Source organism: Hyperolius riggenbachi, chromosome 11 (genome assembly GCF_040937935.1).
Source record: "Hyperolius riggenbachi isolate aHypRig1 chromosome 11, aHypRig1.pri, whole genome shotgun sequence".
Taxonomy (NCBI): Eukaryota; Metazoa; Chordata; class Amphibia; order Anura; family Hyperoliidae; genus Hyperolius; species Hyperolius riggenbachi.
The window spans coordinates 82,479,472-82,505,385 of NC_090656.1; the positions used below are offsets into that span (position 1 = coordinate 82,479,472).

Genomic DNA, 25,914 nt, shown 5'->3' on the forward strand with positions numbered 1-25,914 from the left:
CACATTATACTACTTCTCCCGAGTACGGCGATACCACATGTGTGACCCTTTTTTGCAGCCTAGGTGCGCTAAGGGGCCCAAAGTCCTATGAGCACCGTTAGGCTTTACAGGGGTGCTTACAATTTAGCACCCCCCAAAATGCCAGGACAGTAAACACATCCACAAATTACCCCATTTTGGAAAGTAGACACCCTCTTTTTGTCACAAAGTGTCATTTTCCACTTGTGACAAAAAATAAATTCTTCTATGAACTCACCATGCATCTTAGTGAATACTTTGGGATGTCTTCTTTCCAAAATGGGGTCATTTGGGGGGCATACTATCCTGGAATTTTAGCACCTCATGAAACATGACAGGTGCTCAGAAAAGTCAGAGATGCTCCAAAATGGGAAAATTCACTTTTGGCACCATAGTTTGTAAACGCTATAACTTTTACCCAAACCAATAAATATACACTGAATGTTTGTGTTTTTTTTTTTTATTATTATCAAAGACATGTAGCACAATGAATTTGGACAAAAATGTATATAGAAAGGTTACTTTATTTGAAAAATGTAAGCACAGAGTTAAAATAAAAAAAATAATTTTTTGATAAAATTCATGTCTTTTTTTGTTGAATGTAATTAAGGCCTCGTTCACATCTGCTGCGCTGAAAAACGTGTTAAAGCGCATGGTAAAAAACGCATGCGCTTGTGCGCGCTTTAGTCCGCGTTTCTATGCGTTGCGCTGCGCTTCTTTAAAGCACGCTTTGCTTACTGTAGCAGCAGCAGTCGTCAATAAAACTTTGTTTTTGTATGTAAATGTATTTTTTTCTCCAATTAGGGGTAAAAAACGCATGCGCTTCTATGCGCTTGTACGCGCTTCTATGCGCTAAAAAAGCGGACCCATTCACTTGCATTGCTGTGCGCTTTACAGCTCAGCGCACAGAAATGCATGCAACACTACGTTTCTGTAACGCTGCTCAGCGCAGCGCATAGATGTGAACCAGCTACATTTAGTTACATGGAAAAATGAATACCTTGCTGATCGCACAGGGCAGTGCGCTGTGGAAAGCGCACAGAAACGGCCCTGATGTGAACGAGGCCTTAAACTAAAAATTGCAGCAGCAATCAAATAGCACCACAAGCGAGCTGTATTCGTGACAAGAAAAGGAGGTAAAATTCATTTAGATAGTAGGTTGTATGACCGAGCAATAAACCATTAAAGCTGCAGTGGTCTGGTCCTTGGGCCAAAAGACTGCGGTCCTTAAGTGGTTAAAGTGAACCTAAACCCTAGGGGGAAAAAAATGAGTTTCACTTACCATGGGCTTTTACCAGCCTCCTGCAGCCATCCTGTGCCCTTGACGTCACTCCTCATTCCTCTAGTCCCTCGCCGGCAACTAGTTTCTTTTTTTCCGACTGAGTCGGCAGGCAGCCACGCGTGTCATTACACGCGTTACCACGGCAACAGGACACTATAGCGGGTGTCAAAACGTATCTTTGTAAGCATTGACACCCACTATAGCGTCTTGTTGCCACGGTAATGTGTGTAATGACATGCATGGCGGCCTGTCGACTCAGAGTCGGAAAAAAAAGAACCTAGTTGCCGGCGAGGGACCAGAGGAATCCAGGAGTGATGTCGAGGGCACAGGATGGCTGCAGGGGGCTGGTAAAAGCCCCAGGTAAGTGAAACTCATTCTTTCTCCCTAGGGTTTAGGTTCCCTTTAAAGCAAATCTGTACTGTGGGTATAGGTTTGATACTTACCTCAGTGGTTGGAAGCCAATGGATGGTCCAGAGCCTTCCCAAATCCTCGTAGAGCCCACTGTTCCAGCACAAGTAAGGTCCACCCATGCCCAGTAGCACTAAACCATTCAAGCATAATTTTTTTTCCCTCCATGCAGGAATGTTCTACTGGGCCTGCACAGACCATACTCATGCATGCCCATTTCATGTGCCCTTATCTACGGCTGGGAGCGCAGCCACATGAAGCCTATGTGATTAGATTTTGTAGAATAAGTATAGTTGCACCCTTCACTGTAATGGTGGGCTGTAGGAGTGGCTTCCCACTACTGAGGTAAGCATCTAACTTCTTCTTTTCACTTCGGGTATACTTTAAATCTGAGGAAGGAAATCCACAGGCTCATGTAAAATCTAAAACTAGCATCTTTTATTGAAAACGGCAGGTTGTGAGACCGACCGCCACCAGTTTATCTGTTGATGTCCTTGTTCCTGTGTCCATCCGTTATCAATAAAAGATGCTGGTTTTAGACCTCACATGAGCTTTTAAGTATAGAAAGAAAGGATGCAGATGCTCAACCCCCAAACCTGGTACTCACAGGTGCTAGATCTGGGTAGCCAAACAAGGTTAAGGTAGAAGAAGGAGATCCATAGGCTCATTTGAAATCTAAAACCAGCATCTCTATTGAAAACTGATGGACAAAGGAACAAGGACATCCACAGATACAACCGACGGTTGTCAGGCTCACAATCTGCAGTTTTCAATAGTATTAATGTTAAAGGGAACCAGAGATGAACGTTTCACACAAAATAAACATATCAGTTGATAGCTTGTAAAGAATAAATGCTCTACCTGATAATTTTGCCGCTCTGGTAAGCCTTTTTTAGTGTTTTTTATCCATTGTTGCTCCAGGAAAAATCAAATATGGCCGCCGGTTCATATCCCTTCTCCTTCCGGGTTATATGAGTTGTTCTGGATGTGCTGTCTAGGCTATATGAGACTATGCTGCTATCTAGGCTAAATGCAGCCTTTCATCTATGTGCTTTCATTTTGGTATGATCTGCCTGTAGGAAGTGTCACTGATAATAACTGCAGTTTCATTCCTATGAGAATCTAGTGCACACAGGGATCATATTACAGCCACAGAGCTTCTCTCTCAGGAGCAGCAGCCCCTCCCAGTCATCACAGCTCTCAGTATGCAAAGCAGAAGATCTAAGCCAGGAGGGGGAAGGCTTGGGCTTGAAAGGACTCCACAGAAGAGTGACTCAGCTATAATGATTCCAGGTCAAACCTCGACTGAATAGTCGATGGATTCTTATCACAGTTGCTAATAGACTAATTAAGCAGATAACAATGAAACTAAAAGCAGGGTAGGTGTTTACTGTCATGTTCCCACTGATAAATGTAATAAAATACATGAGGGTGCTTCATCTCTGGTTCTCTTTAAAAAGCATTCTATGTTCATATCCAATTAGCTTTTCTCCTGAGTTTTTGCCATGAAATATTCTCAAACCTTACCAATAAAACACCTTTAAAAGCTCTGACCAAGCAAGACATGTTCTTACAATAAAGTATAATACTTATTTACATTCTTTTCAGTATTTTTTTTTTCAGTTGCTGAGTGCTGAAAAGTTACTTTATAGATGCAAAATTATCTCCTGGGAGAAAACTTAGAGAATAGTTAATTGGATAAGGTCCATGGTACACGGCAGATAAAAATGAACCATCATTCTTATGTACACATCAAATGATCAGTCCATGTAAAAGACCCAAGAAATAGCTTTGTATTCCATTTACTTCCTTCGTCACGATTGCACAGTTCCCACAACATATCAGAAATATCTGATGACACTGGATAAAGAACGATTATTTTCAGAAAAAATCCAGCACGATTTCATCATTATGCTTTATGGTTGTAGTGCAAAATTTTTTACAACAATGATGTCACAATTTGTCATTGATCAATTGTTTCCAACAACATTGTAGGCAGCTTTAGCTTTAAATTTACTGCTAATCACAGATTTGCATATTTGCTAAAAAATTTTTATAGCAGTGAGGCTTAGTTCACATTATAAATCACAAGCGATGAGTGCTTTTTGAAGCGTTTTTGGGCGATTTGCGATTTTTGTAAGCAATTTTGTTTTGCAATTTGAGCTTTTCTGGTTTCAAACAATCAGGAAGTGAACTCTTTGACCTGGAACTGAATATCCTATCTAATAATATCCCTGTGTCATCGTGGCCGTGTGTTGCGCTACTGCGCATGTGCAGGGCGAACAGCCGTTGGCACAGGAGGACGGGTCCAGAGAGCCGGGTGCACGCGCATGGCGGACGGGTGCGCACTGACTGGCGGTGGCAGCGTGAAAAGACCTAGAGCCCATTTTTAAATGAGCTTAGGACAACTAGTCTTTAATGTAATTTAAAATGAAAAGTGCTCACAAAATCACTTATCCAAGTGCTTGTAAAGCACTATGCCTTGCAATGAAGCTCAGAAAAAATGAGCAGGACCCGCGTTTGCGATTTGAAAGAAAGTTCAACGCTCATGTGAGAACACTCACATTGGAATTCATTACACAATCGCTTTTAAAAGACGCTATTGCTTAAGAAAAGCTCAAAGCGCTCATAGTGTCAACAAGCCCCTTTTCAACTCTATCCAAAAACTATATCAACATGTTCGAGGAGTCTGTGGTTTAACTAGCCTGGCGTTCTATTAAGATCGCCAGGCTGGCGACCGGACATTTTTCTTTTAATAAATAAAAAAAAAAAAAAAAAAAAAAAAACTATTGAATGCAGCCAACTGAAAGTTGGCTGCATGAAAGCCCACTAGAAGGCGCTCCTAATGCGTACTTCTGATCGCCTCCGGCGATCAGAAGTAACAAGAAAGGCCGCGATGAGCGGCCCTTGTTATGCTTTCCTCGTCGCCATGGCGACGAGCGGAGTGACGTCATGGTCAGCCGCCTTCGATCCAGCCCTTAACGCTGGCCAGAACTGTTTGGTCTGGCTGCGCTGGGCTCGGGCGGTAGGGGGGACCCTCTTTCGCCGCCGCGCTGCGGCGATCAGGTAGCACGCGCGGCTGGCAAAGTGCCGGCTGCGTGTGCTCCTTTTTATTTGATTCAAATCGGCCCAGCAGGGCCTGACGGCAGCCTCCGGCGGTAATGGACGAGCTGAGCTCGCCCATACCGCCAGGCTGGTTAAAGGACAACTGAAGTGAGAAAAATAGAGGCTGCCATATTTATTTCCTTTTAAATAATACTAGTTGCCTGGCAGCCCTGCTGATCTGTTTGGCTGTGGTGGTGTCTGAATAACACAAGAAACAAGCATGCAGCTAATCTTGTCAGATCTGACAATGTCAGGAACATCTGATCTGCATGCTTGTTCAGGGTGTATGGCTAAAAGCATTAGAGGCAGAGGATCAGCAGGATGGAGCGCTGCAAAAACAGCTGGCGCCACCATAGACCACAATAGGAATTATGGCTATAGCAGCACTCAATGAGTAATTTGGGCGCCGTCAGAAGACGGAGCACATACAACAATAAAAACACTGCAATTTGGCCGCCAGCAATAGCCTCACTATCCATGGCGGCCTGGAGCAGGAATAGTAAATAAAGCCACGGGGACTTGTGAAGGAGCAGGATGAGATTTTTAATCGGCTTTACCCTGCGCCCAAATCTCCCAGCATGTATGCCAGCAGAATAGCCAAGCAACTGGTATTGCCAAAAAAAAAAAAAAAAAAAAAATATGGCAGCATTAATATGCCTCCCATTTTAGTTGTCCTTTAAGGGCCCATTCACACTAGAGCGTTTTGCCGGCGATTTCGGCAAAACGCTCAAGCGCTAGCGCTTTTTAAAGCACTGTGCTATAATACCCTATGGGCCCGTTCTCACTTGGGCGATTTGCATTAATTGCCAGCGATTGACACAAATCGCCAAACGCAAACGTGCAGCCTGCACCATTTTCATGCAATTTCCCGGCGATCGCGTTTCAGTGCTATAGAAGCAGTGTTCAGTGATTTTTCTGCATGAATCGCGGAAAGAAAAAAAAAAAAAAAAAAAAAAAATCACTCCCGCAAGTGTGAATGGGGCCTAAAGGGAATATCCGAGCTTACCCAGGGCTTCCACCAACCCCTATGTCCCTCGCTGCAGCTACGCTCTCAGCCGCTGGCTGATGTTCCAACGGTGCAGAGACCTCGCCAGGTCATCCTCTACTGCGCCTGCACCGCTGACAATTACTCGCACGTGATGTGGATTATACTGCGCAGGCACAGAACAACTGCACGAGCGCCGCTGTCAATCACTCACACATGGTGTGGAGCGTACTGCGCAGAAATCCTCTCTCTCCTGGGAGGATTCTCATTGGTTCACTGAGTGGTGGACCAATGAGTTTCCATCCTGGTGGAGGAAGGATCACCAGTGGTCTGTTGCAATCAAGCCCCAAATGCTTCTGTATAATCGCCATTTCTCCCCTCTGCAGCAGCAGACTCAGGGGCAAATCCAGGATTTCCAAGGGGGGGGGGTTCCTGAAAGCGGCGTGTGGGCGTGGCCAAAACATGGTGTGGGTGGAGCCAAATACTAGCAGTTTCTAGGCTAAATTGCATCCGGGGTGAGGGTGTAAAATGTGCCCCCAACGTAGAGACAGGTATAGGTGCCCGCAGTATAGGTTGCCAGCTATAGGTCCCCCCCAGAATAGGTAGCCCATATAGTTGCACCCAGTATAGGTTAGATAGGTATATGCCCCCAGTATAGATTAGATAGGTATATGCCCCCAGTATAGATTAGACAGGTATATGCCCCCAGTATAGATTAGACAGGTATATGCCCCCAGTATAGATTAGACAGGTATATGCCCCCAGTATAGATTAGACAGGTATATGCCCCCAGTATAGATTAGACAGGTATATGCCCCCAGTATAGATTAGTCAGGTATATGCCCCCAGTATAGATTAGACAGGTATATGCCCCCAGTATAGATTAGACAGGTATATGCCCCCAGTATAGATTAGACAGGTATATGCCCCCAGTATAGATTAGACAGGTATATGCCCCCAGTATAGATTAGACAGGTATATGCCCCCAGTATAGATTAGACAGGTATATGCCCCCAGTATAGATTAGACAGGTATATGCCCCCAGTATAGATTAGACAGGTATATGCCCCCAGTATAGATTAGACAGGTATATGCCCCCAGTATAGATTAGACAGGTATATGCCCCCAGTATAGATTAGACAGGTATATGCCCCCAGTATAGATTAGACAGGTATATGCCTCCAGTATAGATTAGACAGGTATATGCCTCCAGTATAGATTAGATAGGTATATGCCCAGTATAAATTAGATAGGTATATGCCCAGTATAGATTAGATAGGTAAATGTCCCGCAGTATAGATTAGATAGGTAAATGTCCCGCAGTATAGATTAGATAGGTATATGCCCAGTATAGATTAGATAGGTATATGCCTCCAGTATAGATTAGATAGGTATATGCCCCCAGTATAAGTTAGATAAGTTTATGCCCCCAGTACAGATTAGATAAGTATATGTCCCCCAGTATAAATTATATAGGTATATGCCCAGTATACATTAGTTAGGTTAGGCGGGGGGAGCGGGAAGAGAGGAGTTTCCACTTACCTGTCTTCATCCTGCACGCAGCTTCTATCTTCATCCTCTCCCGGCGAGCGTCGCATCGGTAAGAGCTCCCCCTGTGATGACATGCGGTTACGTCATCACAGGGGGCACTGTTACCATAACGACAGACGCCGGCCGGGACAGGATGTAGATAGAAGCTGGCAGGATCGAGGAAGGTAAGTGGAAAGTCTTCTCCCCGCAGCGCTAGTGCCCGTACGCCTGCTCCCCGCCGCCAGCAGCAAGCGAGGCCCCCCGCAGCGTGAGGCCTCGGGTGCCCCCACTCGTGCTGCCAGTCAGATGGGACTATCCACCGCACACACAAACGGCAGCCCCACTTCCGGTCTCGGTGCAGGGGGGGGGGGGGGGGGTGTTCAGACACCCGGAACCCCCCCTTCCGTGCGCCACTGAGACTGGATGCACAACAGAAACACAAGCACATAGAAATGCGATGGATCACAGTGTGTCATGAGCGGATCCGCTAAGGACACGCACTTGTGCATCCAATACAGTGTGAACCCAACTTAGTCACTTCAGCTAGCTGCCATTTACTAAGTCACTTGTCTGATATGGTCCACAAGGCTAGGCAAGGGAAAAGGGCAATGTTAGGGACCTGGGGCAAGAGAGGTCACATGAGGACAGCAGGCCTGCATATATCAACAACACAAGATTAACCACCAGCTAACAGCAATGAAAAACCATAAACAATAAATGTTCCGCAAACCACTTTAGATCTTGAGGAAGTCACCTTGCCAATATCAGGGAAGCATAACCTATCTGGTCTCAGAATACAATCACCTTCAGTCTTCTGCATACCTATTCACAAGTAAAGTCAGCTTATGCAACTGGGCTAACAAGAAACTCAAGTATGTGTTTTATTTCTACGTGTAATAAGAAGTCCCCTGGGCAATATCACACCTATGCAACAAACTCCTGTGTTGGCTGCTAGTTACCTTGATGCCAGTCAACTCCTTCCAGAGCCCCAGGAAGAGGGGGGACATCGCAGACACGACCAGGACACTTGTGAACCTCCTCTTGATGACAGCGGGGTGGTCCCTGCACAGTAAAGGCAGAAAAGTACATGAGGTTAGAGCAAAATCCCATCACTTCCGTGTATCACCCGCTCCACCAACACAGAGGAGAGGCTCCCCCATAATCATCAGATATCTGACTGTAGCAGTCTATGGCCCAAGCCACACCATCTGCACCCCCCCACACACTGCCGCACATCTGTACCTGGGCAGATCGCTCTTCCACACATACAGGCTGCCTACATAGGAGCATGCCAGCGTCAGGCAGCAGAGGACAGACACCCTGCACAGCCCGGAGCCCGGCTCCCCCTCATATTGATCAGACATGGCTGCCATAGCTCTGCTGCTGATACTACATTGGAGCTGGTATCCGCGGCATCCCTATAGACGTGCACAGCCCCTGGCTCCTCCCCTGACGCCGCTATTTGCTGCAGACCGCTGCCGTGCGAGAGAGCCTGTTCTCTTATTAGCTGCCTGTAACTTAAGCAGAACTCAGCCGTATGCTTTCACTATCACTTCCAGCCCCTTGTCATGTATGTACACTACAGAACAGAAGAAGCAAGCAAGTGAAGCCTCGCACAGATTAACGTGTGGTGCCCGGTTGCTGATCATTGGGCCCTGGAGCAAAAGTTAAATGGTGTCCCCCATCCCTAGGCAAGCTTGAGCAATAGTGCAGCTCCATAGCTCCCAACTGTCCCTTTTTGGAGGGACAGTGCCTTTCTGTAAGCCTAATCCCTCTGTCCCTCTTTCTTCCTCATTTGTCCCTCTTACAGGACTGATGTCCAGATTATGTAAACATATGTATCTTTATACTGAAATATGTGTTAAATTAACTCTAAACTTCATTCTTATCCTTTAAATTGATATATTTCTTATTTTCAAATATTAATACAAAGTAAAAAGAACCAGAATAGAAAAGACCAGTGTGGGTTGAATTCACTGGGGATGCGACCCCTGCCGTTGCGGGGGGGCCCTGCCCGCTCGGGGACTTTTTGGGGGCAGGAGGGGTCGCAGCATAAGAGGAGAGCTGTGGCCGCAGATCGGTGGGGAGGGGGGAAATCCCCCCCCCCTCCCTTACCTCAGGCTCTCCTCTCAGCGCTCCCCTCCTGCAAGCAATCATTGGTGGTGCTCGTGGCAGCCGCGGCGGCGGCAGGCAAGCTGAGCACATACCTCCTTCTGGCCGGTGTAGTGAAAAATTTTGCTACCCATCATATTTTGCAACTTGCCATAGAGGACAGTGTATGACTGTGTAGGTGTGGCTACTCTCTGTTAACATGCCTGTAATTTTTTGCAACCACACATCCCATTGAGGTAGAAGGGGGATTGTTCCCTCCAGGGGGGGTTATTAGTTGAGCGAGAGGGGGGATTGTTCCCTCCAGGGGGGGTTATTAGTTGAGCAAGAGAGGAGGGTTCTGTGTGAGAATAGGGTTTGGTTGGGTTGCATTTTCTGATACAGATAGGTTAAATTCCATGGTTAGGTTGCACTTTCTGATAGCTATACCTATAAATTAGTGCAACCGGTTGCAAAATCTGATAAAGTTGCAAAAAATTTCACCACACCGGTCTCCGATCACTAAGTGCTTTATGGAACTTCCTGTGTAAACAGGAAGTTCTAGTGATCGGAGACCTCCGGCCAGAAGGAGGTATGTGCTCAGCTTGCCTGCCACCGCCGCTGCTGCCACCAGCACCACCAATGATTGCTTGCAGGAGGGGAGTGCTGAGAGGAGTGCCCGAGGTGAGGGGGGGGGGAATTTCCCCCCTTCCCCACCGATCTGCGGCCACGCTCTCCTCTTATGCTGCGACCCCTCCTGCCCCCAAAACGTCCCCGAGCGGGCCCTGGGGAGGAGGGGGGGCGGAATTTTTTTTTGCAGGGGGGCCCAGGGCTTTCTAGGTACGCCCCTGGTTGAATTATAAAATAACATAATTTTCTTATTAATTCTTTATAAGTGTGACTAGCGGTGTGTTTGGGGTAATTAGAGGTTTTGGTGGGGATGTGATTAGGGGTGTGGCAGGTGTGCCATGCAAACCTGAACTGAGAATTAAAAGTCAACATAAACTAACCTCACGCCTAGTCTACTCATCAATCTCTTCTCCACTTCCTCGTCCTGTTTGTCCACTGTGATCAATGGAATTCTCACCCCATAACAGCTTCCTGGTCAGCACATTGTAATATCGCCCACTGGAGCCATAGGCGAGCATGGACATTACCTTGCTCACCAGTTGTCCTTTCAGGTATAACTGACAGCAACCAATATATAACTGACAGCAATTGATATATTTCAGTTTTGACATAATCTTGTCTTCAGAGAGGAACAGGTACACTGTGTATTTATTTTAAAGTGGTCCTGAACTCTTGCACAGGACTGAAGAAATACATAGAGAAATGCACCCTGTATGTATTTAGAAAGTTTAGCCTGGTTAATTCTGCCTCATTTGTGTCTAATCACAAGTTGTAATCTGATCTCCCCCCTGTGTCACATGACTGCCTATGGCAGAGATGGCAGATAAGGCCATTTTAAAGCACAGGAGGTTAACAATATGTTCCATGAATCAGGAAGTAGAAACAGTGAAGATCTATTTTAGGATTTGTATCAGGTGTAACAAAGAAATGTTTTTTGCATTATGCTATTGCGTATCTTTTAGAGCATAGAGAGCGTTCTGAGTTCAGGTCCCCTTTAAATAATTTTACACGGTTCAAGTTCACTTTAAGTGTTCCTCTTTCTTATCTAAAAAAATGTGAGGTATCCAGTTCACCATGGATATAGAAGTGGATACAGGAACATACACTTACCTACATATAACAGCGCATAGAGATTATAATTACCCTCCACCGACACAGGGACAGTTTTGTGTAAATGAGTCCTGGGCAAAAATGGACATTGGGCTCTTTACAGTGAATACTGTTTTGACTGTAAAGTTTTTGTGACCTTTGCAATGAATTGGGTGCTCTGAAAGGACTTGGGGGGCCTAGGCAATTGCCCAGTTTTGCTCTATATCTCTGGCTCTGTCCCCAACCCTACATATGCAAAGGTTGAAGAAAATCAACGCTGAACAGCATGTCTGGGTAAAATGAACCTTGTCTTATTTAGAAGGGGGCTGTCCTCTGCTCAGATGTACTCGCATGGGATAACTGCCAGTGAGGACACCTGCAACCAACTGCAAGTTCCTGGCAGATAAATGTGAGTAGCTTACAGTAAACTACTACTATCAGCTGTTCCTGTGAAAGAGTCCTTAGGTAGATTTTCTGCTCAGCTCTTTTTATCAGTTTGTTCCTCTTTGGCGTGACGCGGTCTTTGGGTAGTTAAAGAGGAACTTTACCGAAAAGAAGTAGTGGGGGAGAAAATAAATTAATACATTGCAAAGTGAGTGTAACGATCGGTGTAACACAGAGAGGGTCTTATTATTGGTGATCTGCAGTATCACCAAGAATACAGATATATACCCGATTATTGATGATCTGCAGTATCACCGATAATCAGATATATCACTAACCTCTGGACACCGGAGAGATATGAGTGTTTTGGTGCAACAGTAAATACTTTGAGAGCAATACCTGGAGAACAGGTATCAGAGCAGTAGGCTATACTGCAAAAGAGAACAAGTGCCTTCCAGTAACCTGAGAATCTCCCGAATGGGGGAGCCAGACCAGGAGATGGAAGGACCAGAGCGTTAGTGACACCAATAGGAGAGTGTCACTAATGATCTGTGAACTATCTCTAAGGTAGAGAGATAGCTCTCGAGGTCGGGCAAGCCAGGTCGGCAACACACGGACAGATAAGTACAAAGACAGGAGACAGATACAGTAATCCTAAGACATGCAGAGTTTGGCAACAGAATATCAGATATAGCGAAGTACCAAATCAGTAATCAGAAGAGTGGTTAGGAAAGCAAAAGGTCATAACAGATAATAAACAATGTCTAGTCTTGGTGTGAGCTCCGTGATCATCAACACCCTGGAACTAGTCTGAAGTATAACAGAATGATTATACAATTCCCTAGTCTGGGTGTGAGGTCCGTGATCATCAACACCCTGGAACTAGTCTGAAGTATAACAGATTGGTAACACAAGTCCCTAATCTGGGTGTGAGGTCCTTGATCATCAACACCCTGGAACTAGTCTGAAGTATAACAGAATGGTAATACAAGTCCCTAATCTGGGTGTGAGGTCCTTGATCATCAACACCCTGGAACTAATCTGGAAATAACAACTGGTAACACAGAATCTAACAAAAGGTCTGAGTGCTTCCACGTAGTGATCGCAACGGCAGACAACCAGAGAATGACCAGCACCCAGTATATATAGCACAGCGCTCTCCAGCGCCTCCCCTAAGTGCTGGACCAATGGGAACTGGTTGAATCGTCAGCTGACCGGCTTGGTCAGCTGACTCCCTTCTGGCTATCATAAAAGTTCTGCCTCTCAGCGCGCGTGCGCGTCCTTCTGAACCTGTGTGGACTATCAGTCCCAGCCACACCAGCCATGTGTTGTGTACCACCCGCCGCGCTGGACGCGGAAACAGCTGCACCGCTATCAGGGCATGCGGCGGTTCCTCCGCATTCAGCCACAATGGTAGATGTAGGCCTACGCATGCAAACCGCCGCATTGGACGCGGAATCAGCCGCCTTGTTCTGAACACACGCGGCGGCTTTTCCGCGTTTTCTCACAGTACCCCCCCCCCCCCCCCCTGAGGAGTGGACTCCGGACAGCTCCTACCCGGCTTCTCAGGATGTAGGGAGTGGAATACCCTCTTTAATTTATCCGCATGCATGCGGCAATCAGGTACCCAATGCCATAACCCTTCCAGTGAACCAAATACTGTACTGAATTCTGTACAATACGTGAATCTAAAATCTTTTCCACTTCATACTCAGGTTGGTCTTTCACCATCACAGGGGGGGGAGGAGTGGAATCTACATGCACTGCTGGCTTAAGCAGGGATACATGGAACGATCTCACACCATGCATGCTGGCAGGAAGGTCAACGGCATAAGTAACATTGTTGATTTTCCTGGTTACTGGCAAAGGACCCACAAATCTGGGTCCTAGCTTGGGTGAAGGCTGTTTTAAAGCCAAATGACGAGTGGACACCCAGACTAGGTCTCCTGGCCGGAACTTCCACTCTACGGAACGTTTCTTGTCAGCTTGTCCTTTCTGACTCTGAAAAGCCTTCTCTAGATTCTTTTTCACAATTCCCCACATGTTTTTAAAAGACTTTTGCCAAGCCTCTAAAGCTGGAAACGGAGTAGAAGCTACTGGCAGTGGGGAGAACCTAGGCAACCTTCCTGTTACCACCTGGAATGGAGAGAATCCAGAAGAAGAGCTTTTCAAGTTATTGTGTGCAAATTCTGCAAACGGCAAGAACTTGACCCAATCAGTTTGTGCATCCGCAACGTAACACCTTAGAAACTGTTCCAGAGATTGATTAATTCTCTCGGTCTGACCATTGGTCTGTGGGTGGTAGCCCGACGAAAACGACAGTTCCATGCCCAACTGATGACAGAATGCCCTCCAAAATTTAGAAACAAATTGGACTCCCCGATCTGACACTATATTTTCCGGAATGCCATGTAGCCGGAAGATATGCAGGATGAATAGATCGGCCAACTCCTGGGCCGAGGGGAGTCCTTTCAAGGGCACGAAATGGGCCATTTTACTGAATCTGTCGACTACCACCCAAATGACCGACATGCCCTCAGACCTCGGGAGTTCACCCACAAAATCCATGGACAAATGGGTCCATGGTTCACTTGGGGTGGGTAAAGGCTGAAATGTTCCCACAGGTGCCTGACGGGAGGGTTTACTTCTTGCACACACTCCACATTGTCTCACATACTCCTTGCAGTCAGTTGCCAAAGAAGGCCACCAAGCACACCTAGCAACAAGGTCCTGTGTTCTGGTGGCACCAGGATGCCCAGCATTTTTGTGGGAGTGGAACATCCGCAATATCTGGAGACGAAATGGCAATGGTACAAACATGACCCCTTCAGGCTTTCCCTCAGGGACATCCTGCTGGAAGGGACTTAAAGTTTCGGTCCAGTTCCTCCAGGTCTCTGTGGCTGCCAACACCACTTTCTGTGGGAGAATAGTCTCTGGGTCTGAGGGCTGTGCTGTCTCTGGCTCAAAACATCTGGATAAAGCATCTGCTTATAATTTTTACTACCCGGGGTATACGTAATTATAAATCCAGTGTTCTCCCCAGGCTCTTTTAGCCGGGTGCTCCACCCAGCTAGATTTGGTGACCACCCGGCTGTCATCGGCTCACTTCCTCCTATGCTGTAAGCAGAGTTGCCCTGCATTTTCCTCTTGCCCCACCCTGCTGCTTTTTCATGCCACCCGCCTGGAAAATAATTCTGGGGAGAACACTGAAATCTGAATCTTGAGAAAAACAGTGACCACCGAGCCTGTCGGGGACTCAATCTCTTAGCCCCTTCGATGTATTCCAAATTTTTGTGATCAGTGTGGACTGTAATCGTATGTTCTGCTCCTTCTAGATAATGACGCCATTCTTCAAAGGCCAATTTAATGGCTAGGAGCTCCCTGTTGCCTATATCGTAGTTTTTCTCTGCGGGTGAAAATCTACGGGAAAAATAGGCACATGGGTGTAACCTCACTTGCAACCCAGAACGCTGAGACAGCACAGCCCCTACCCCAACCTCTGAGGCATCTACCTCCACAATAAAGGGATAGGAGATGTCAACGTGTCTCAAAATGGGTGCAGTACAAAACAATTCCTTCAGAGTGGAGAAAACAGCAAGAGCTTCGGGGGACCAGTGGTTAATATCTGCCCCTTTCTTTGTGAGACTGGTGAGGGGTGCGATAACTGTGGAGTACCCCTTTATGAACCTTCTATAGTAATTAGCGAACACTAAGAATCTCTGGAGAGCCTTCAGTCCCACTGGCTGAGGCCACTCCAGAACAGCAGAGACTTTGGCAGGGTCCATAGAAAGGCCTGAGGTAGAAATTATGTACCCCAGAAAGGCAACAGATATTACCTCAAAAATGCATTTCTCCAACTTGGCATATAACATGTTTTGTCTTAGCTTGTGTAACACAAACCTGACATGGTCCCTATGCTCTGAGAGGTTGGCTGAGAAGATTAGTATATCATCCAGATATACTAGGACAAATTTGCCCAAAACCTCTCTGAAGACTTCATTAATGAGTTCCTGAAAGACGGCCGGGGCGTTACACAACCCGAAGGGCATCACCAGGTACTCGTAATGCCCATCGGGTGTGTTAAAGGCCATCTTCCACTCATCGCCCTTTCTGATCCGTACCAGGTTGTATGCACCCCGCAAATCCAATTTTGAGAAAATCTTAGCATTGGTGACCTGAGTAAATAAATCATCTATTAAAGGTAATGGATAGCGACTTTTTACTGTGATTTTATTCAGGCCCCGATAATCAATGCACGGCCGAAGGCCTCCGTCTTTTTTCTTTACAAAAAAGAACTCTGCCCCAGCCGGCGAGCGGGAAGGGCGAATGAACCCTTTGGCTACGTTTTCACGGATGTATTCCTGCATGGCCAACAATCGAAAGGACGGTGTGGAGGAAGTTTGAAACAACGAAAGGGTCCGCACAATGCTCCTAAGATCCTTTGTCTTTATTTATGGACGTATCCAAATAGGTCAACACACAAATCGAGCTGACATGTTTCGGACCCACTGGTCCTTAATCATAGTTTATCGGCGGACTTAGGACAAAACACGTCCACAAACTCGGCATACTGATCTGGCAATCCCTCCACGTGAATCTTGGTCTCACCCAAGGTTACCTTCGCTAAATGATGAAAGCAATGGGAAGACCAGCTCGTTAGCTTACCAGTGGCCCAATTAATCTGAGGTGAGTGAAGTTGTAACCAAGGCATGCCAAGAATGATCGTGGAGGTTGTCATTCGCAACACAAAAAAATGCAAATCTTCTCTATGCAACACCCCGATAGTGACTCTTACTTCTGGAGTCTGTGACAGAGCACTGTTACCCTGCAGAGGGGAATCATCCACTGCAGTAACTTGAATTGGTGGTTTTACAGGGTGACTGGAATACCCAATTTCTTAGCAAATTTGTAATCCATAAAATTAGCCGCTGAGCCTGAGTCAATGAAGGCTTCAGTGACCTCAGACCTATCTTCCCATGAAACAGTACAGGGAAGAAGCAAACGTTTATCATCTAGGGGTAAAAATTGCACGCCTAGGGTATTACCCCAACTACACCTAGGCAGAAGCGTTTCCCGACTTCTTAGGGCAATTCTGTACTCTATGACCCCCCTCTGCACAAAAAAAACAGAGCTGCTCTGCTATCCTGCGTTTCTGCTCCACTTGAGACAATTTTGACCGACCAATCTGCATTGGCTCAGGCGGAGGTGAAGCGGGAGGAGGTGGAGTTACTGGAGGTGCAGCGCGGGACACCATTCTCACGTGGTTTTTACCACGGGTCTGTCTCTGATAGCGCAGCCGGCGATCTATCCTGATGGCCGATGAAATGGCCTCATCGATGGACTTAGGTTCAGGCTGGCTTAACATAAGATCGGAGACCTCGTCTGACAACCCTGATAGAAAAACAATCTAAAAGGGCAAATGTGTCCCACCTGGCCGATACTGACCATCTCCTAAATTCAGCAGCATAATCTTCAACCGGACTCTTGCCTTGACGTAACAATTTGAGCTTCTGCTCAGAAGTCGAGGCAATGTCTGGGTTGTCGTAAATTACAGCCATAGCTTTAAAAAATTCCTCTACAGAGGTTAGGGCCTGGTGACCGAGGGGAAGACTGTACGCCCAGGTCTGAGAATCGCCTGATAACAAAGTCTTAATGAACGTAACCCTATGGGTCATGGTTCCTGAAGAATTAAGGTGCCCATACACTCATCAGATTGGCAGCAGATAGATAAGAAATGCATCTGATGATCTATCTGATGCGTTTTTAGAACATTTTTTACCAGGATAGAATTCCAATAGATTTCAGTTTGAAATCTATTGACATTCGATCTGATGGCATTTTTTTGCCATCAGATTTCCATTAAGGCCAATGCAAACTGATAAGCAATCTCATCAGATCGACCTAAATTTTCCATCCTGCCTGGTCGATGGAAATCGATCGAAATCGATCGAAATCGGCCATCGATCGGTCGATTGGCCAACCGATTTGCAAACGATCAATTGATCGATCGGTCGGCCAGAAAATCGGCTGAGTGTATGGGCCCCTTTAGGCCTTAACTCAAAGTATGATAACACTCTACTTCTAAAATTTCGGAAGTCAGATTTGTGACCAAAAAATTTTTCAGGTACAGGCATACGTATGTCTGTGCTAGGAGGAGATCGCACTTCATCCACAGCCGTCTATAGGGTTTGTATGGACCCAGACAGGGTATTAATCTGGGTCTGATGGTTACCCAGCACTTGGTTGATATTTTCCACCGTAGTGGTAAGTGTGCCCAGCCGGCTGATGAGTGCGTCCATTTGTATTTGGTCTGCCGTTCTGTAACGATCGGTGTAACACAGAGAGGGTCTGATTATTGGTGATCTGCAGTATCACCAAGAATACAGATATATACCCGATTATTGATGATCTGCAGTATCACCGATAATCAGATATATCACTAACCTCTGGACACCGGAGAGATATGAGTGTTTTGGTGCAACAGTAAATACTTTGAGAGCAATACCTGGAGAACAGGTATCAGAGCAGTAGGCTATACTGCAAAAGAGAACAAGTGCCTTCCAGTAACCTGAGAATCTCCCGAATGGGGGAGCCAGACCAGGAGATGGAAGGACCAGAGCGTTAGTGACACCAATAGGAGAGTGTCACTAATGATCTGTGAACTATCTCTAAGGTAGGGAGATAGCTCTCGAGGTCGGGCAAGCCAGGTCGGCAACACACGGACAGATAAGTACAAAGACAGGAGACAGATACAGTAATCCTAAGACATGCAGAGTTTGGCAACAGAATATCAGATATAGCGAAGTACCAAATCAGTAATCAGAAGAGTGGTCAGTAAAGCAGAAGATCATAACAGATAATAAACAATGCCTAGTCTTGGTGGGAGCTCTGTGATCATCAACACCCTGGAACTAGTCTGAAGTATAACAGAATGATTATACAATTCCCTCGTCTGGGTGTGAGGTCTGTGATCATCAACATCCTGGAACTAGTCTGAAGTATAACAGATTGGTAACACAAGTCCCTAATCTGGGTGTGAGGTCCTTGATCATCAACACCCTGGAACTAGTCTGAAGTATAACAGAATGGTAATACAAGTCCCAATCTGGGTGTGAGGTCCTTGATCATCAACACCCTGGAACTAATCTGGAAATAACAACTGGTAACACAGAATCTAACAAAAGGTCTGAGTGCTTCCACGTAGTGATCGCAACGGCAGACAACCACAAAATGACCAGCACCCAGTATATATAGCATAGCGCTCTCCAGCGCCTCCCCTAAGTGCTGGACCAATGGGAACTGGTTGAATCGTCAGCTGACCGGCTTGGTCAGCTGACTCCCTTCTGGCTGTCATAAAAGTTCTGCCTCTCAGCGCGCGCGCGCGTCCTTCTGAACCTGTGTGGACTATCAGTCCCAGCCACACCAGCCATGTGTTTTGTACCACCCGCCGTGCTGGACGTGGAACCAGCCGCACCGCTATCAGGGCATGCGGCGGTTCCTCCGCGTTCAGCCATAATGGTAGATGTAGGCCTACGCGTGCAAACCGCCGCATTGGACGCGGAATCAGCCGCCTTGCTCTGAACACGCAGCGGCTTTTCCGCATTTTCTCACAGTGAGAAGTTAAAAAAATAGAAGAAAGATCAAGAAATGATTGATATTCCCCATGTAATTTATTTATGTTATTTGATCCCCAATGAGCCTGCTGTTGGCAGACAAAAAAAAAAATACTAGACAGCACCAACTGCCATTATATATGACCACACCCATTAACAATGTGATAGGTTAAAAGGTTGTTTTTTATGCACAGAGGGAGATACTGGTTGATTGACAGTTGGAAACAGCTGTTATCTCCCACAATGGCCTCAATTCCCTAAGCTTATCTCCTGTCTTTAATAACTCTTCTAGAGTTGTTACCATGGTGATAAGGCATGTAGTATTCAGGAAACATATGGCCTCAATTCACTAAGATCATGCTGGAGATAATAAGGCAAGAGAAAACTTACCTCCACATAAGAGAGAGTTATCTTGTCTCTTCACTCCTTAAGTTACCTCCTCTGTAGTTAAGTTACCTCCTCTGTAGTTATTTTACCTCCTCTGTAGTTAATTTACCTCCTCTGTAGTTATTTTCACATGCCGTTAATAAACAGCCTGTCTTTAACTCTGGAGTTATTTTAAGGATTGAAGAGTTAACTTAAAGACAGAAGAGTTAACTTTAGGTTTGCCTGAGGTAAAATGTTTCCTGAATACTACATGCCTTATCACCATGGTAACAACTCTAGAAGAGTTATTAAAGACAGGAGAAAAGCTTAGTGAATTGAGGCCAACCTCAGGCAAACCTAAAGTTAACTCTTCTGTCCTAAAGTTAACTCTTTAATCCTTAAAATAACTCCAGAGTTAAAGACAGGCTGTTCATTAACTGTGTGTGAAAATAACTACAGAGGAGGTAAACTAACTACAGAGGAGGTAAATTAACTACAGAAGGAACGTAAGGAATGAAGAGATAAGATAACTCTCTTACTGTGTGGAGGTAAGTTTTCTCTTGCCTTATTATCTCCAGCATGATCTTAGTGAATTGAGGCCAATGGCCTCAATTCACTAAGATCATGCTGGAGATAATAAGGCAAGAGAAAACTTGCCACCACACAGTGAGAGAGTTATCTTATCTCTTCATTCTTTAGGTTACCTCCTCTGTAGTTATTTTCACACACAGTTAATTAACAGTCTGTCTTTAACTTTAGAATTCTGGAGTTATTTTAAGCATTGAAAAGTTAACTTAAAGACAGAAGAGTTAACTTTAGGTTTGCCTGAGGTAAAATGTTTCCTGAATACCACCAGGGCCGGATTTGTACTTTTTACCGCCCAAGGCCCACTATAAGCAGTTGCCCCAGGACCAACAACATCCTATACTCCCCCCCCCCAACATGGCAGGGATTAGATTGTAGGCTCCTCTGAGGACAGTTAGTGACATGATGGCAGGGATTAGATTGTAGGCTCCTCTGAGGACAGTTAGTGACATGATGGCAGGGATTAGATTGTAAACTCCTTGGTGAGCGGAACATTTGGTGAGTGACAGGCAGCTCAGAGATCACTGTAAGTGCCCATTCGCTGCCCCTTCATCCCCCGAGTGCCAGATCCGGCTGTTGGTAGCTGCAAAATGCTGTGTGCAAACTCTGTTGCAAGATGAATGTATGGCAGGCTAACAGCTACGGCCTCCCTGCTGCCCACAGCCCGCCCCTTGCTTTCCTGGTGCCCTAGGCCATGGCCTATGTGGCCTTGCCTGAAATCCGGCCATGAATACCACATGCCTCGTCACCATGGTGATAACTATAGAAACGTTATTAAAGACATGAGATAAGCTTAGTGAATTGAGGCCAATGCATAAAGGTTTACAGAACGGAAACTGTCATGACCATGGTTATGACATCACATTGCGGAATGGCTTTCACCACAATATCAGCCACACAACCCCCACTTATGATCTATTCAAGAAAAGGAAAATATTTATTGTGGGAAAGGAGGTATCAGCTACTGATTGGACTGAAGTTCAATCCTTGGTTAATGTTCCTCTTTAAAGAGACACTGAAGCGAAAAAAAATATGATATAGTGAATTGGTTGTGTACTATGAATAATTACTAGAAGATTAGCAGCAAATAAAATATTCTCATACTTTTATTTTCAGGTATATAGTGTTTTCTCTAACATTGCATCACTCTATAATATGTGCAGATTACACAACACTCAGCATTCAAAATGAGTCTTTCAGAGCAGTCTGTGAAGTAATGACCTCTCCACTAGCAGAGAAAAGTAAACAGTACACTTACAGTTGAGATAATAAAAGTCAGATAACAGCCCTCTCCACGACTAACTTAGTCGGAGAGCTTAATGGCTTGTTTGCATAGAGATAACAACTGGAGTTTCTCAACTCTTCCTGTACTGGAAACAATTACACTGATGTATCTGATCTTAATGGTTTATTTCTTAGCTGTGCTACACATACAAATCATAATATCATCATTTTTTTTTCGCTTCAGTGTCTCTTTAAAGGCATACAATATACAATGGAGGTGCGCTGGACATAAACACTTGCAAAGTATGGTTTATTATTCAACAAACCAGTTTATTAAAAATTGTAATAAACTGGTTTGTCGAATAATAAACCATAATTTGCAAGTGTTTATGTCCATTGAGAATATAAAAACTATTACCCTTTTGCATGTGGGGAGTAAAGGGGGAAGCCCCACCTGGATGGTTGCAGCAGGAGGTGGATTGTTGTTTTAGTAGGAGTGCATTAACAGGATATTAACAATCCATAAGACAATATACTGTAAGTGGTAGTGCCCTCCAGTGCCAGTTGTCATACAATATACAATGGAAATATGCATATAGCATAGCATCCACTAAAATGTCAGAAAGATGTAAAATATGTACACACAATACATACAATTAAGTAAGTAAGGTTTTATTCTATAGATTGAGCAAAGGGTTTGAGTGATTCTTTATGTGGAGAGACTTGAAAAGTGGTGATGCAAGGTACTCAGTGAAAGGGAACCTGAACTATTAGGGATATGGAGATAGTCACATTTATTTCCTTTTACAATACCAATTGCCTGGCTGTGCTGCTGATCATCTGCCTCTAATACTTTCAACCACAGACCCAGAACAAGCATGCAGATCAGGTGTTTCTGACAAAAATGTCAATATTTTCTGCCTGCTTGTTTCAGGTGAGGGATTCAGACACTGCTGAAGCCAAAGATCAGCAGGACTGTCAGGCAACCAGTATAGTTTAAAAGTAAATGCATCTGGCAGCCTCCGTATACCTCTCACTTTAGGTTTCCTTTAAGTTAGGAGACCAAGAACAATCAAAAAAGTCCAGGCATATTGAGGGGAACATAGCGTTACCTAGTAATCTTGGAAACCTATATGAATTACCTATAAAAAAAAAATACAATTCAAGCAGACGTTTAAAGAGCATTACAGTACTAGAGAATAGCATGAACCATGAAATTGATCTTCTTGCTATGTATGAAGTCAGATGAAGTTTGCTTCAAGAAAGTATAAGTTAGGCTTGGTTGCCTGATATACTTTGACTTCCTCCAAGAAGAATGTACACGAGAAAAGTTCCAGTGATTATTTCTTCCCCTTCACTCTTGCCAGTCAGACAGGTTGCACATTTCTCTCAGCCAAAAGTCATCCTCCTGTGGTGAACACAGAAACAATCATTGTCAGAAAATGAATACTAGGTTAGGTCCATCATACCCAATTTCTACTTATTATTTGCATTTGTGTATAATGTATAGACCTGACTTGTACACTCATCGGTATCTTGTGTAGATCTGAGATTGTCCATATTATCTTCATCATTTCTGCTGTGCAGATCAAAACGTTGAATATCACTATGTGAATTGTTTCTGCGAGACCGTTTAGTTGGGAAAGAGATTTCTCCAGAGGACATCACAGTGCATCTTCGCTTTTTCAAAGGGCAATATGAAGAACCTAAGAATGACATGAAAATATGTTACCAAAGGTCTAATGCTGGCCAAATGATCACAGACAAGCACGGCATATGTTCTTACTGAGCGTCCTGAGTACTTGCATGAAATTCCCCATTCATCCACCATGTACACAATGTATTCCATGTTAGGCTGCATATCATTTCCAAACTAGTTATATGACTGTTGTCCTCCTCTAGAGTCACCTCCTCACATTCACATTTACAAGATTTTTAACGCGCTTCACCTCTCCTCTGGAATACTCTCCCACAACACATCCGTCACTCACCAACCTTTGTTACCTTTAAATGCTCTCTAAAAACTAATTTGTTCCGACAGGCATATGCGCTACCTTAGACCACTTCCCTTTGTCCTAAGACCAAATTGCACTCCTAGATATCCTAAAACACACTGCCTCTATATACTTGTTGTATACTACCCCTCCTCCTGTTTCCCCCCCATTCCCTTTAGATTGTAAGCTCGCAAGGGCAGGGCTCTCTCCCCTTTGCGTCTTGGAAATCATTGTACATCTTCATCATGTTACTTTTATCACTGTCATTACCAATTCTATATTTTGTATTCTGTATCATTTTTTGTATTTTGTCACTAATTATTTATCTTGTATATTGGTGTACACCATTGTCTGTATTATTATGTACCCCATGTTTGTTTCTTACTTTATACAGCGCCACGGAATATGTTGGCGCTTTATAAATCAATAATAATAATAATACGCCGGTCAAAGTTCTATGACGGCATCAACAAAGTGGAAGATGGCGGGTAGGTATAGCTGTAGTAAATAGCATGAATTTCATATGGTCAAATCTGCTAAGGTAGGATTGTGGGATCATTTAAGCAGTCTGTCCTTCTGCAGAACCTTAGTGTAGAAGTAAGAAGAAATAACAATTCCACAAGAAATAATATTGGAATGCATGGAATCAAGTGATTGAGTTACACTAGAAGATACCACAAGGAGGCGCCACATAACAACATTACGTCTTCAGTGAAGCAAAGTTTGGCAAACCTACAAAGGGCTTTACTTTGACCCAGGGATGTTCTGAGGCATTCAGATATCGTATATGATCCCGATTTTATTTTTTAAGTCAGCTTTTAATAGGTATCAAGGATTTTCAGCTGGATCATATCAGAAAGGTTATTTAAAGAGGAACTGTAACTAAGGATTGAACTTCATGCCAATCGGTAGCGGATACCACTTTTCCCATGAGGAATCTTTACTTTTTCTTGAATAGATAATCAGGGGAGGTCTGTATGGCTGATGTTGTAAAACCCCTCCCACAGTGTGATGCCATGATCATGGTCCTGACAGTTTGCTGTCTGTGAACGTCGTTGTATTGTGGGAAATAAAAGCTGTTTCCAACTACCAAGCAACCAGTATCTCTCTCTGTGCATGTGTAGATCTATAAAAAGAAAACCTTTTAGCCTATCGCATTGTCAGGGGGTGTGGTTATAGATAATGGCAGTTGGTGCTGTCTGCCAATAGTAAAGATGATTATTTGCAGGTTGATTGTGGATCAAACAATATGAACAAATTACATGGTGAGTATCAATCATTTCTTGATCTCCCTTCTATTTTTTTAAAGGGACTCCGAGCAGTGCAGAAACTATGGAAAGATGCATATCATTTTAAAGCTCTCTTTCTCCTCTTTCCAATGATATATAAACCACCACCCTACGCCTTTTAGTTTTCGCTATTTTCGCGATTGAAATTGCCGCGACCGCGATTTCGATTGCGAAAATAGAGAAAACTAAAAGGTGTAGGGCAACGATTTAGGTGTCGTCAGAAAGAGGAGAAAGAGAGCTTTAAAATGATATCCATCAAGCCATAGTTATCTTGTATTACACAGGCCGACACTTTCCCCAGTGTCAGCAGCTCCATTCTGCTGAATGCAGCTGCTGACTTTGACAAAAAGTCGCCCTGTGTAATACAATATAACTATGGCTTGATGGATATCATTTTAAAGCTCTCTTTCTCCTCTTTCTGACGACACCTAAATCTTCGCCCTACGCCTTTTAGTTTTCTCTATTTTCGCGATCGAAATCGCGGCCGCGGCAATTTCAATCGCGAAAATAGCGAAAACTAAAAGGCGTAGGGCGGCGATTTATATATCATTGGAAAGAGGAGAAAGAGAGCTTTAAAATGATATGCATCTTTCCATAGTTTCTGCACTGCTCGGAGTCCCTTTAACTTCTCACTTGCAATGGATTGATTTATTTTTTTCCCCTTTTCACTACAGTTCCTTTTTAATTAGTGGATACATCATTTTTATCCTGTTAATGTCCTCAAAGGTATTTTCTAACATTTCCTGTGCAAGATGATTCTGGAGTAGCAATGCTGCAGCAGGATGTGTCCTTTAGCAACCAAGGGGCAGACTGCTGCAACGAGAAAGGGAATAGGAGTGCAGCTAAGGCTAGACAGATACTGGTGGTAGGGGATTCAATTAGGCGCACAGAAAGGGTAATCTGTCGAAGAAACCATGAATGCCGTACAGTCTGTTGTCTCCCGGGTGCTCGGGTTCGGCAGGTAGCGGAAATAATTGACAGATTATTGGGTGGGGCTGGGGAAGACCCGACTGTCATGGTACACATTGGCACCAATGACAAAGTTAGTGGGAGATGGATGGTCCTCAAAAATGATTTTCAGGTACTTGGAGATAAACTTAAATCAAGGACCTCCAAGGTGGTTACATAGTTACATAGTTATTTTGGTTGAAAAAAGACATACGTCCATCGAGTTCAACCAGTATAAAGTACAACACCAGCCTGCTCCCTCACATATCCCTGTTGATCCCGAGGAAGGCGAAAAAACCCTTACAAGGCATGGTCCAATTAGCCCCTAAAGGGAAAAATTCCTTCCCGACTCCAGATGGCAATCAGATAAAACCCC

The 25,914-nt window shown here is 44.6% G+C and overlaps 2 protein-coding genes across 6 annotated transcripts in view; both read right to left on the reverse strand.

The window, feature by feature from the left end:
- The window catches only part of RCE1 (Ras converting CAAX endopeptidase 1), a 47,065-nt gene extending 38,319 nt beyond the window's left edge, over positions 1–8,746 (reverse strand). The window contains exons 1-2 of the mRNA XM_068260593.1: positions 8,571–8,746; positions 8,288–8,390 (exon numbers count right to left, since the gene is read on the reverse strand). Of these exons, the coding sequence (XP_068116694.1) occupies positions 8,288–8,390; positions 8,571–8,701 (234 nt within the window). The 5' untranslated portion in view covers positions 8,702–8,746. The remainder of the gene's footprint in view (positions 1–8,287; positions 8,391–8,570) is intronic.
- A 13,235-nt stretch (positions 8,747–21,981) lies between these two features.
- Positions 21,982–25,914, reverse strand: part of LOC137538421 (uncharacterized) — a 65,625-nt gene continuing 61,692 nt past the window's right edge. For 4 of the 5 annotated variants that reach the window (XM_068260595.1, XM_068260598.1, XM_068260594.1 and 1 more), the window contains 2 exons: positions 22,820–23,013; positions 21,982–22,715 (listed from right to left, as the gene is read on the reverse strand). In XM_068260595.1, the coding sequence (XP_068116696.1) occupies positions 22,662–22,715; positions 22,820–23,013 (248 nt within the window). In that variant the 3' untranslated portion in view covers positions 21,982–22,661. The remainder of the gene's footprint in view (positions 22,716–22,819; positions 23,014–25,914) is intronic. The other variant, XM_068260597.1, reaches the window with a different exon arrangement.